General features: G+C 36.7%; 1 protein-coding gene across 2 annotated transcripts in view; it reads left to right on the forward strand.

Annotated features, from left to right (window-relative positions):
• The window catches only part of ZFAND3 (zinc finger AN1-type containing 3), a 126,323-nt gene that overhangs the window by 24,639 nt on the left and 88,338 nt on the right, over positions 1-13,346 (forward strand). For both annotated transcript variants that reach the window (XM_072332717.1, XM_072332716.1), the window contains exons 2-3: positions 8,560-8,600; positions 10,418-10,444. In XM_072332717.1, the coding sequence (XP_072188818.1) occupies positions 8,573-8,600; positions 10,418-10,444 (55 nt within the window). In that variant the 5' untranslated portion in view covers positions 8,560-8,572. The remainder of the gene's footprint in view (positions 1-8,559; positions 8,601-10,417; positions 10,445-13,346) is intronic.

The raw sequence follows: 13,346 nt of genomic DNA on the forward strand, positions 1-13,346 counted from the left end.
CTTGCATGTGAAGATCCATTTCTTCTATTCTCTTGCTTTCTTCTTCTGTCTTCCCCTGTAGTGGTTCTACATCCTTTGTATTGTGCTGCTGTAGTAGTAGTGCTGTCTAATAACAAACGATGGGTTAAACCTGAACTAGTTTTATATGTTGGGTTTTTTGGGGGAGGATGGGGTTGGCTTTTGTTGCTTCAGGGTTTTGTTTTGTATTCCATGCTTAATTTTGACTTGGTAAATAACTTTCTTCACTGTTTTGAAAATCTAGGTAGTATCATGTTTTTTGCTTAATGCAATAAATGTCAAGTGTATATATGATAGCTAAGGTGGATGAGATGGTTTAAAAGCAAGGCCTCGTTAAATTACAGTAATTTCCACAAGACTATTCAACTACATAAATTCTGGAAAAGAGCTGACTAGAAGATAGCAGCTCTCAGGAAAAGGATATGGGAGTTAAAATAGAGAGATGAACATGAACCGTTATATCATCTTGACTTAAAAAAAAAAAAGAAAGAAAACAAAAAAACAACAAAAATCACAAAGCCAAAGAAAAACCCAAAATGAAAACTGAAAAACAAAACTAAGTAAGGTATGATTTTGATTTATAGCCAAGAATACTGGTAGGCATACTTGCATTAAGGTTTCAGTTATCCTCAGCTTCGTTAAAGCTGCTGTTAGGAATTCTGATTCAGTATGACAATTGTAGTTGGACGAGGAATGGATGTGAATGGGAAGAAATGTAGGAAAGCTCAAAAATGGTCAAGGTGTTAGAAAATTGACATAGCTCATTGTTTTGGCCTTACTCATGGTGGATGACTGTGTCTTTGAGTCTGTTTAATAGCTTTGCATGCTGAAAAGATGTTATATCCTTAAAGTGAACAAGAAAGGGAAGGTTTTATATTTTTCTTAATCTAAATAGAGTTGTTGGAGTTGCAGAGTGTTGGAATAACTGTCTTACGAACGTTTAATGTATCGGTGTGATGCCTTTAAGTCAGGGGATGAAATAGATGCTTTCTTGATGTGTTTTCCAACTGATTTTTTTTTTTTTTCTAAGAAAGTTCTGATACTTATTACTGATCCCGTGATTTAGGTTTTTGAGTTCTGCTTATCAGTGGAGCCTTGGAATGTCTGATCTGAAGAAAAAGATGTACTTACTACAATATAATATTGTAAAATCTGAGGAAGGTGCTTGTGTTGTCATAAGGCAAATTATTTATTACTGGAAGTGCATATAAATAGTGATATTATTGAGGAATTGGTGGAAAGTAGGTGGATCAGAACATTCTAATTTTATTACTTTTTCTATTGATGACCTCTCAGAGTTGACTAATACAGAATCACAGAGTGGTTGGGGCTGGAAGGGACCTTTGGAGATGATTTAGTCCAGCCCCTGCTAAAGCAGTTCCTTACAGTAGGTCTCACAGGTGGGTTTCCAGGCAGGTTTCGAATATCTCCTGAGAAGGAGACTCCACCACCTCTCTGGACAACCTGTTCCAGTGCTCCATCACCCTTGAAGTAAAGAAATAATTTCTCATGTTCACGTGGAACTTGCTGTGCTCCAGTTTGTACCTTTGGCCTTTCTCCTGTTGCTGAGCGCCACTTAGTTTTTCAACCTTTTTACTGTCCTTTAAACAATAGACGGTACATCTTTGTGAAGAAGATCCAAAGAATTTCTAGGGGAATGTTTGGTGCAGGGTTTTGCTGCTGAGGTGTTTTTTTTATTCTTTATTTTTTAAGTGAATGTAGAGACTTGTATTTATGGAGCATTTATCTTTGACTGGAGAGCAGCAACTCTGTACGCTGAGCTAGAAACTGAAATGAATCTGTTCTGAGTTGTTCCAACCCTTCTTACCTAGTTTAAATGCATTAGATTCTTTGCAGTTTCTTGTATGAATTGTTTGGATAAGGCTGTAAATTGAAACTCCATCAGTGCTTTTGTCAGAGCCCAAGATACATTTTGTAAGAATAAGGAGCTGCTTTGTTGCAGTGTTTTCCCTGTTTTCCCTCTTGTGTATTGGTGCTGTGCTCTGGCATTATTGTAAACAAAGCATTTCAGTGTCCCTTTATATTTAAAATATAAAAAGTGCTTTGGCCATGGAGTTTTAGAAGAATTCTTTAGCGTAGCCAGTAATAAATCAGAGTTCAGGTACTTCATTGGGATGCACTGGCATATCTTTTGACTGTGGAAAGTTGCCAAAAGGGCAACTCTAATATTCTGTGCTGTGCATAAAGTTTCTTCTCTATTTCATTTCAAATTGAAGTAGGATGATGAGGTCTGTGCTGGCATGTGACTTAACTTTCTGCTGCTTACCAAAAATCTAGCAATGGTAAGGAATGCTGTGTTGCTTATGATGAAAATGAGGAATCCAGGAATCAGAAGCAGAATATTCATGTATTTTCCAAGCTAGAGGAACTGTTGTGGTAATAGTAATAACAACAGAATCTTACTAATAACACTTCCTAACTGAGCTGGTATTCTTACAAGTAAATACCCCAAGCATAGGGATGTAGAACAGCTCAGGAAGGAGAAACATTGACTGCCTTTGGGAGACGTTTGACTTCAGATTTTAATTGAGTAAAAAATCAGTTTGAGTCTGTGCGGACGTTTGTTTGCCAGGTTCGCTGCGAGTTCATCTGCATTTGACATGCTTCACTTCTGCTCCTTTATGTGAAAAGAATTTGGCATACATAATTCTAAAAGAATTACTGAGCCGCCTCAGTCTAAAAGCATGAATAATTGTTTAAACTGTCCAAAAAAGTCTTGTCTGTATCCTATTAGCAGGATTATAAATTAAGGAGGAACCAAAACATCAAATATGCACCGTATACTAGATCTATGAGTTGGCATCAGATTTAGAACAATGAAATGGCTTTCTTGAGAAGCTGGAGGATATACAGAAATTTCAAGAGGATGATTGAAAGTCTTATTAACTCAGTCTAATTAACCTCCTTTCTGTACAAGGTGAGGCGTTCTATGCTCCGAGCAAATGATGAGAAGTGTAAGGGAAGTACCGAATTGAATCAATTTTCTTTTAATGATAAATAACCCTTCTAGTCTGGTTAGATAAAAGTAAACACATGTGGACTGCGGTTCTGCTTATACTGTGTGCCAGGACTCAGCTCAGAGTGAATTCTTCAGCAGAGTTATAAACCTTTGAAAATTGCTTTATAATGGAAACAGTGACAGACCATTAACTACGGTAGTATAAATGCATTACTTTAACATATGTTACAGTTGTCCTAAGTTGCCAAACACATGAAAAAACAGCATGCGCAGGAAATTCAGGGAAGAGGCTTCTGTGTAGTTTTAACTAATGAATGGTGTGACTGAGTGCATGCTAATGTTTCTCAGACACACAGACCTCGACATGCTGGGCAGGTATCGGTCAGGGACTGGGAATGATTTGACTGTGGTGACACTGACATCCCATTCTGAGTGCTGTACTGGAAGAGGACCAAGAAGGGCATGATGTGTTTAATCACCAGTGCAGTTATAGTGCTACTTGAAGCAGATACGTTTTCTGACTGCCAAATCATAAGAACTTCTAAATTGGGAAGATATGCTGGGTATGCTGGAAAGTCTTGTTAACCAATAAAAATGCAAAATCATACTTAAGCCACAAGTGCAAGCTACATTCAAAATGAAATGTCTAATACATGTGTCCTATATTAAAGCTTTTTTCTCCAAATTCCTTATTACTCCAGTTCCAAAACACAACCTAGAAAGAATTATTTCCAGAAATTACTGCTATTCTTGTTTGTTTGTTTGTTTTCTTTTATAGGTATACGGATTATACGCCTGTGCCAGAATTAGTCTTTGGTATAGTGCAGCTGTATGAATCTGCCCATTGGTGGACGTTTGTATTCATAATACTAGTTTACTATTTAAAATGTGAAGGAGTTCACATACTATAGACCAAACGGGGTTTTTTCTGTCGCCCTTTAGCACTTGTGTGAGGTATTAGTTTTTAGCGTTTCTGGTTTGCTTTTTCATCTTTCTTCTTCAAAATGCGATTGGGGAAGCTGGGAAGTGCCTGACTGCTGGAAAATGTAAGGTTTTGTTACAAAACCTTTGGTATTTATTAGGTAAGCCTATCCAAGTTTCTTGGCAGAAAATTGTTTTCATTAGGAAGTCTGAGGATGCTGAGATGAAGTGGATTTTTGTATAATGCTTTTAAACTCTCTCCCAGTGCTCTGAGTTTCGGCATGTAATTTATTCTAGAATCTTCAGGCTGAGATTCTCTTTTACATTCTGCCTATTAGAATCAAGTATGATACACCTATCAGCCTGAGATTTTGGGGTAAAACTCTATCTTTGTTCTCTAGCTGTGGCTTTGTATTGTTTACTAGGGGAAGGGAAAGGACTTGAGTGGAGACAGAAGAGTAGAATGGGCAGTACCTCACAGTTGTATACTGCCAGATGGCAACAATTAAAAGGAATAATTAGAGTAGGGTATAGAATTCAAGTAAATAATTTCCAGTGCTTTCAGTGGAATAGGTGACACCATGCCTTCATAGGAACGTAATGAAAGTAATATATGAAAAGGGAAGCAGAGCAGAGTGGCTGAATAAGAATTTTAGTTCTTTTGATTTTGCCAATTAGATGCAGTGTATCAATCTACAGAAGTGGAAGAATGTTATTTTTGGTAGTCAGTTCCTCTCACTTTCTGTCATGTGCATTTGATCTGAGGTGTGGTTGTTGATCATGCTGAAGTTAAGCCCTGGTGGTGGCCTCTGTGTGCATCTATTGATTCAAATAGTTTCATTTGCTTTGGAAATTTGTATGTGCAATAATCCAAGTGAGGGATGATCTGAGTATCCCGAAGTGAGCTTTTTTATTTTTACCTTTACATATGATTTTTCACTTGAAATATAAATGAATTCTGGGATGACCTATTTCTGCAGTTTCTTCCTTTTCAAAGCCTGTGTCACTCACTGTTACTGCTTTCAAGGCTGTGTTTTTAAGGCAGGTTTTTTCTGGCTTTTTGGATTTTTTTTTTCTTTTTTTTTCTTTTTGGAAGTGGAAGTATTTTTAAATAGCTGAGATTTTTTCAGACCGAGTTTTGTCAAATAGTTGTGTGCAATACTTCAGAAGCCTCTGGGATTTTCCAGCTGGTTTGAAGCTCCCCTGCCTATAACTTGCTCTGCCACTTGACCTTCCAAGCGTTGTTTCACCTTGTGGTTTCCAAATCTACATAATTTTTATCACCCGTTAGTTAAATGGTTTCTTTTTGGCAGATGGAAGTACCTTCAAGTAAGGTTTAGCTTACATCCTGCCTCTAAGATAATGCAGTTGTATTTAACTTGGTTTATCCATAAATATGAATGTCTTTCTGAATACCAGCTTAAATTATGTGCAGGTGGAGATGGTAGAGTACTAATACAAAACTGACTTCGTAGGGAAATTGTTGATATAAAATATATACTGCAGTAGCTCTGAACTAAATGCTGTTAAGCGTGAAGCTGACTTTTATGAGGGAAATTCTGGGAATTACCGTAATATATCTCATTAAAACCAGTGATTTGATGACTAATTCATAAGCATGTTGAGTATCCCCAACCTAACTGTAAGAGGAGGGTATGAAAGCGTTGGCTATTAGTCCGAAGGCTTTCAGTCCATTCTTGCCAGGGTTAATTTGGACTTTAATCTCTCTGTGCCTTATTTACCTTTACTCTCATCATTGTAATGAATTTTCCTAGAAATCAAACATGTTCTGCATTTCCTAGAAATCATCTGCTTCTGAGCTGCCTTTTGTGTCTGTGAAGTGGAATTAAAGAGGCCTGTACCATGACCACCTTATGGCATGACCCTTTTCTGATATGAGCATTTCAAATGAAATTACCTTGAGAAATAACCTGTATTCCAGATGTATATTTGAAAAGACTGTCAGGAACATAGAGATAAATAAATCTATATGATTAATATAAAAGAACAGTATGGATAGGAAGATTTACATGGGGAGAAATAGCACATGCAGGTTCGCTCAATTTTAAGGGGCTAGTGAGAGCAAGGAGGAAATCCTAGGTAAGAAGGGAGGGATTTGCAGTGTAACAGAACACCATTAAATGTGTGCTTTACTTGACAGACATTAACACGTCTCTCATGTTAATACCTCCTAAACTTGACACATCTACACTGCTTGATGTTTTTGTTGTAAAACTTTGGCTCTAATTAAATAGTGCACTTTCCACAAGGGGTGATGGTTAATCAGCACTGTTACTATCTTAGTAGTGGTTTATCTGCAGCGACCTCTGTGTGGAAGAAACTAAACAAAAAAAGCAACAAAACAAGACTTTTCAAGGAACAAGAAAAGCAGTCAAGGTTCTCATCCAATGTTGCAGCCTCTGACTAATCTGTATGCCTTAGAAAATAAACAAATAAAGGCATCTGAAAATGAACCTTGAAAGAGTAACAGTGAGCTGAAGTTGTTTTGCTTGCCTGTCCAATAGCACTGTCTTTAAAAAAAAAAAGCAAAAAACCACCCTGTGTTTTTGTATCGAGTAAATGGCAGCCCTTTTTATTTCTTTTTTGTTTTGGCACAGCTGTATGTTATATTTGTGCATTTGTGTGTGGTTTTTCATTGTTGGTGTGTGGTTAAGTAAATATTATTACGAGGATTTGGATTGATATTTAATGGCTGAGATGGCTGATGGAAACATATGTCGTTGCCCGTTCCGATGTCATCAATATGAACCATCTGAACTCTACCTTTCTTTTTCTTTGCTTCCCCTGGGGTTTAATGGCTTTGCAAAGAAGCTCCTGCGTGGCATATTGAGCTGCTCCAGAAGCAGTGAGTACTAATCCATAAGCAGTGCGTACTGAACTGCAGCACACTAATGCTGTAGGTGTTGACTCACCGTGCTGTTCTTAATTGTAGTTCTTTTGAAGGTAGAAAGTCTGTGCAGACTGTCAACATAGATATTGAATCTTTGGGTATACACCAGTATGATATGTACTTATATGACTACAAATGCTGCTCTTACTTAACTTTTCTCATGTGCACATACTGTGTTTAAAACTAGCTTTTATGTGTCTGTGGCTCTTGCTATAGCTGGCAAATGCTTATGGTCTCATATCTGCAGTGTACTATGTTTTCCTAGAACTCTTGAGCTTGATGTAAACCAGCTTTCAAAAGTGCATGAATTGAAAAGCATCTGTAATGTTTTCATGTGACTAACGCTAAGATCTGATTGATTGAGTCTGGATTTACTTTTTAACTGGGAAGTCGTTCCAAATGTTCATTTGCAAGCTTGGGGGAAAAACGATATAGTTCTAATAGGTGTAATCTTTTGTGGTTTAATTCCTTTGGAGAAAAAAGAAAACAAATATTTTTGCTTTGACTCTTGATTCTTAGAGTTTTGTATTGTTCAGTGCAGATCTCGTCTCAAAATTTTGTCCATGTTTGGCTGGAATTGGAAAACGGTGTAGGTAGTCTCAGTTGTTTTTAAGTATACATGTCTTTATAGATAAATACACAGCTAATTTGCCTAAGTGAGATCTTCCTGATAAGAGGCTGTCCTGAGGAGGGTTAAAAAGATCTTCTGAACATGAATGGCTTTGGTAGAAACTTACCTGCCAATGTGTGCTTTCAGGCCTACTCAGGATGATGCTAATACTTATCATGGCATTTAGGGAATGTTGAATGAACCAGATATTGGGCAGTGTACACAAAAAATGGGCTGTACTTGCCTAAAAACGTTTCAGTGCTTAGAGACTGTGAGCATGTTCTCCAGGTCACTTTAGTAAGGGAGGTGGGATATTAGAATTCTTTGTAAGCTGCAGGAAACTTTGTGCGATTTTGTTGTAGTTCTTGAGAGGGCTGTTGCCTTAACTTTGTTTTTGAGCCTGCTGACTTTCTCTGAGGTTGAACACTTGTGGCATAATTGTGCGAAGCTTTGGAGACATCTGGGAGACTTAAGATGTTGCTGTTATTCTCCAGCTGTTTTTCTCTGAACTGAAGGTTACTGCCCTGAAAGTTGAGCCACATTAACGGATCGTATGAACTGTCCTGGTCCATGTCAGTGCAAAGTTAGCCAGGTTATTTTAAATTACTGCTGGGTGCAGCTGAGGGTGGTGATGAACAGCTTGAGGTAATAACTCCTTAAACCATTCCAGCTAGAATTCCAAGAGCACATCTGTCTATGTCCTTATAAGTTCAGCATTTAAATCTCTCTACTGTAATACTGTATCCAAGATTTGTCCCGACTGCAAAGCTGTTGCCAAGGAGTGCTTTAATATTAAAGCAGAATGTATCTGTTCTTCCTGTCCATCATTATTGTCATATAGCAATAGATAAGTTTGATAAGCGTGCAGTATCTACCTTAGAAGGTAAACTTAAATATGAAGTAAATAAATGTAAAAAATCTGTTTTAAAAACTCTGTAAATTGGGAAGAGGTTGTCAGATGAAATCTCTTCCTCATCCCTGTTCCTAGTTTGGCTACTTCTAGCCTATTGTTGTTTTTGATTCCTAGCTGTGTAAGTTACCCTGTCTGAAATTCTCTGTATTGATTAGAATGATAATGAATATGTTAGCTCATTATTTATTTATTTATTTTTGCCCCAGGTCCAGCAAGACTATGAATCTCTGTTCCAAATGCTTTGCTGGTAAGTGCACTAAAAGGCTTTATGGTTTTTGTTGGGTTATTGAAACCACATTATTGATGTCTCCTGCAGGGTCTTTGCATGGGTTTTCCTTCCTCTGATGTATATGCATAATCAGATTTTCCTCACTTTGGTTCTTCATTTATTTGCCGATCAAGAACCTCTTGCGTAGATGCACCAATCAAACCTTGCTGTTGAAGGTCATAGAAGTCAGGAATAGCTTTGAACTACAGTTCCACTATTAGCACAGCACCTATATGAATAATACTGCTCTCAAAAATGCATATCTGAATTGCAATTCAGAATTTTGTAGCATTTGTTTTGTAATATCCTCTGAAATGTGATACAGATAAAGAGCAAAAAGTTGCTATAGAAAAGCTCACTTCCTTTTTATTTTTATTTTTTTTAATTTGTAGCCTCAGAAAATTAAATCATCCATAGCTCATTAGTAGGCTACTTACCATTGGTACATATTATTTTCTTTTATTGCTACCATCTAAGGTGTTAGGAATTGCTATTGACCTTTTTCTGTTAGCATCTGCTGTCTTTGTCTTCCAGATTTTTTTGTGCTATTGTTTAGTAATGCAAGCTTGCTTTAAATTGTAATTAAAGTGGTATCATTGTTCATGATTCTAATTTCTCTTGGGGAAACAGACACAGTATTAAAAAGATGGGGAAAAAGAAATAATGAAACTGCCATTGGCTTGTCTGTGAAAGATTTGCTTTTAGAACTGAAGTTCTAAATATTGAGCTTATGCATTTTGTGAATTTATTTTATAAAAGTCATTGATTCCAATGCAAAAGTGGCAGAATCTTTGCCCATGCCCTCCTCCTTCTTACTCTCATCCTTCTGCCAAAATAAAAACTGCTTTTACAGAGGTTTGGACAAAAGTGTATTTTGACTTGTGGATTTCAAATCTTGGATTAAACATCACTTCCTCAAACATTGACATAGAATATGAAGATTGTCAAAGATTGTTCAGCAAAATGTTGTATAAATTCCTCTGGCTGTTTCCTAAAGCCATGGATCATGGGAAGAAATTGTGAAGAAAGTGCAAGCCCTTTCATATACTCTTTTCCTCCACACCATAGAGAGATATAAATTATTAGGTCTTTGATTTGACTCAGTACTGTAGTGTTCTTCCCAGCACTGGAAAAAAACTCGTTTGCATAACTCAAAAATGTGGATTTGCTGATTCTGACATAACAGAATGGCCCATTCTTCATATTTTGGGTTTACTAGTGTACCCAAAACTTAGTAACCATCAAGCCACTCATTAAACAAAAGATGTTTGTTTTATTGCTCTTTATTTGCTTTTTGAGAATCAGTTTTTGTTCCCTTTTTTTGACTTTTATAATTCTCCCGAAAAAGCTGTTCCCTCTAATCAAATTTGTTTTCTGCTGCAAAAATACGAGGTGATATCTAAACGTGTGTGATTTAGGAAAAAAAATCCTGAAGTTCTTCAAGATTTTATTTGCATTTATTTTAGCTTGTTTATAATGAAAATATTTTTAGCATAGTTTTACTGAGTTTCCAACCACAGTATTGAAATAATGACACATACTGTTGTTTCTGTAAACTGAACCACCACAGATAGCAAGAATTCAGGCAAGAAAGCTATTGAAATATGTTTTGAACCTTTCCAGGCTCTCCGAGAATATAATGTGGAAAAGAAATTCTGTTTGTTTTTTTTTTTTTTTTTTTTTTTTTTTTTCCTTATAATCTGATATTCATTCAAATGCATTGTAGTATATTTGTATGCAGGGTAAAATTGGGAATTATTTCTCCTGACCATCGTTTCCTTTCTCTTTTGTTGTAGAAAAAAGAAATCCACACAACGAAAAAGGTTAGTGACTTCACTAAATGGCCTTTTTACTTTCCTATTGCAGATGTAAGGGATCTAATCTAGCTCGTTGTTTTGTTTTAATAAATTTAGGACATATGTAGCAGTAAAGCCTTTTGCATTTGCGTAAGCTTTATGTTCTTATATAACTTATGAGGAAAAAGGTCAACAGGTCAGCATTGGGTGAAAACATTGTTGGGTTTATATTGAAATATGAGTTATTACATGGAACCTTCCTGTCTTTACTGTTTTCTCAGACCTTCTGAAGCAGAGCAAAGGGCTGTCATGGGCTGTCAGCGTACCTTCTTGTTTGACCAAGTACTAGTGATGTCTCCTTTCTAATCAAGATGAATTCACTAGAAGTAGCGCAGAGACTGGAACTCTTTGTTTCAACTATTTGTATATCTTAAGTGGAACAGGAGAATACTTTTAAGGTGTTTTTACAGAGATAAAGTTGTTAAACTCCTGGTGACAAGAGGGAGCTGGTTATTTCAAATACATAGAATCATTTGTCCAGAAGGCACCAATGTATTGGTTTATATCTTAAAGGGGCATTTAGCTCTTTCGTACAAGGACAAGTCTGTTGTTCCTTGTCCTGAATTGGCTGGTGCATAAAGATACTTAAGTACTGGAGAAGAGCTTGAACTTAACTGTCCTGTTCAGCCCTCTTTGTTTCCTTCACTCCATTTGTCTGTTCCAAGAAGGAATAGCTGATTCGTTTTGTTTAAGAGCTTTTCTTAACATCATTTCAAGTTAATTGTACTTCTGCAAAGTACAGTGTTCTGTTGAATTCTGTGCTGAACATGTGCTATCAGTGTTTCAAAATCTCCAGGTACAGTGCAAATGTAATCTTGCATATTAAATTGCATCAATTAAATTTACTTTCAGATGGTTGAGACATAGTTGTTTCAGACTTCTTGCACATTCCAAATACAAACACAGTAAAGTGTAGGTTTTACTTAATCAGAATTCAAGCTGGTAAATGGAAAAAATGGAAATTACAGACAGAGCATCTGCTTTAGTGACACACTGCCTAGTAGTGCAACCTCTGTACTTTCAATACAGGCTGCTTAATATGAACAGTTAAAATGCAGAACAGCAATGAGTGAAATTTTTCAAAAGTGTTGTCTATTAATCTAGTTTTATTCCTGTTATGCTTAGGGAAGTTGTGGTATCAACTTCAGATAGGGACATTGAATGCTTATGAAAAGCCACTTCTGTGAGGCCTACCTGCTTTCAGGTAGGAATTCTGCAAGCATTCACAAAAACAGCACCTGGTGCTACAAGAACTCAATTTTAATTGGAGCCTGTGGGAACGGTTACAGAATAAACTATAACAGAATAAATATTTAAATACAGAAAACTGTAAAACTAGACTTTCTTCTTCAGTAGCTTGAAAAGAAACAACAAACCTGAGTTCTGACTTTAATCCATTTGATCCATTGGGAATCTGGAAAGTTTAATTTTTGTGATGGTGCAGTTGGCATTGGCCAGAGGGATGCAAGAAGTAGGGTTGTTCAATAACGTGTGAAGCCAAAGGTAAGTGCAGCACTGGATGGCTTGATGGGCAGATATGCCTGTAAAACTGGGAGATTGTGAAATGGTGATTAGGATATTCATGGATTTGTGAATCAGTTTCATAACATTCCTATTTTTATGTGATTGAAACATTCTAGAAGTGTATGTTCATGTCTGTCTTAATCCAGCTGTGAGTTATGTTCTGTGAAGGACTTGTTAGATAAAGAATTTTAATCTTCCTTCATCAAGGAAGGAATCGGTATTGCTGACAGTCAGCCATGTGCTTGTCTCCATGCCAAGTTTTGTAACTTGAATGGTATATTTTTTCTTGTGTTTGGAGATCTAATGGGAGGAATAAAAGTGAGTACTGATATCTCCGATGGATCATCTGATTCTAGAAGTAACGCATTTGCTAATCTCTCCGGATCCTGAGCGCACTCAGAATGAGGAGTTACTGTATGCTTTTATTTAATCCTTCTGTTTTGATCAGCAGCTATTTATTTTGTCATACTCAAGTCATACACAATTTTCAGAGCTTACAAAATCTTGTTTCTTTTCTGTGACTCAGAGTCACTTGAATAATGGAGTTTCTTCTTTTCACTTTCTTTGTAAATCCTGGGACGGATTCAGAGTGCTGTATTATGTGGTGGTGACAACACCTACTCTTAAGGATGATGTGGCCAAAAAAAACAACCCCTAAACATTCCTGCCTTGCTTTTAATGAGCTGCTAACTTGCAGTCAAACTTTCAGGGTACTGAAAACCCTTTCAGAGCTTGCATGTTGTATGTTGCTAGTTCATGTTTTGTAATCTTTGCTGCATGATCAATTATACTCATTCAGCCCTTCTCTGTTAATTTTTTGCTCCTAAATGAATAATTAATCTGTCACGCTTTCATTTTCCATATTCTTGTTCTATCATGTAGTACTTTATTGTTGGAAAAAGAGTAAGAATTTTCAAAAGTTTAAAACAAACTCGAAAGAAGCGCACAGTAGTTCTCTTTGCCTGTAAACAAAATGCATCTTTTTGCAAAAAGGCAGCAGGATGTTTTTTTACCTTTGCTGGTTCCTAATGGAAGCTGGTGCCTAAATCTGTTTCTTCATTAGGCTAGAATTTGTTGCTGTAGCCATTTCTGGCTTTGTATTTTGAAGTACAGAGACTGCTTGTTACAAACAGCAGCTCTCACTAACACTTGAGACTGGTAAGGATGCATCTTTGAATTTTATTGTATGTTCAGGCTTGAAGCTGAACAGTTCTTTGGAAAATTGTGTTGCTGTTTGAAGTAGCAATAAAAACACTGCTAATTTCTAGAACACCTGCTGGTAAAGAACTGTAGTGTTCCAGATACAAGCATAGATGATGCTTGGCGTGTACTTAATTTCCCTTAC

The sequence above is a fragment of the Excalfactoria chinensis genome, chromosome 3 (assembly GCF_039878825.1).
Source record: "Excalfactoria chinensis isolate bCotChi1 chromosome 3, bCotChi1.hap2, whole genome shotgun sequence".
NCBI lineage: Eukaryota > Metazoa > Chordata > Aves > Galliformes > Phasianidae > Excalfactoria > Excalfactoria chinensis.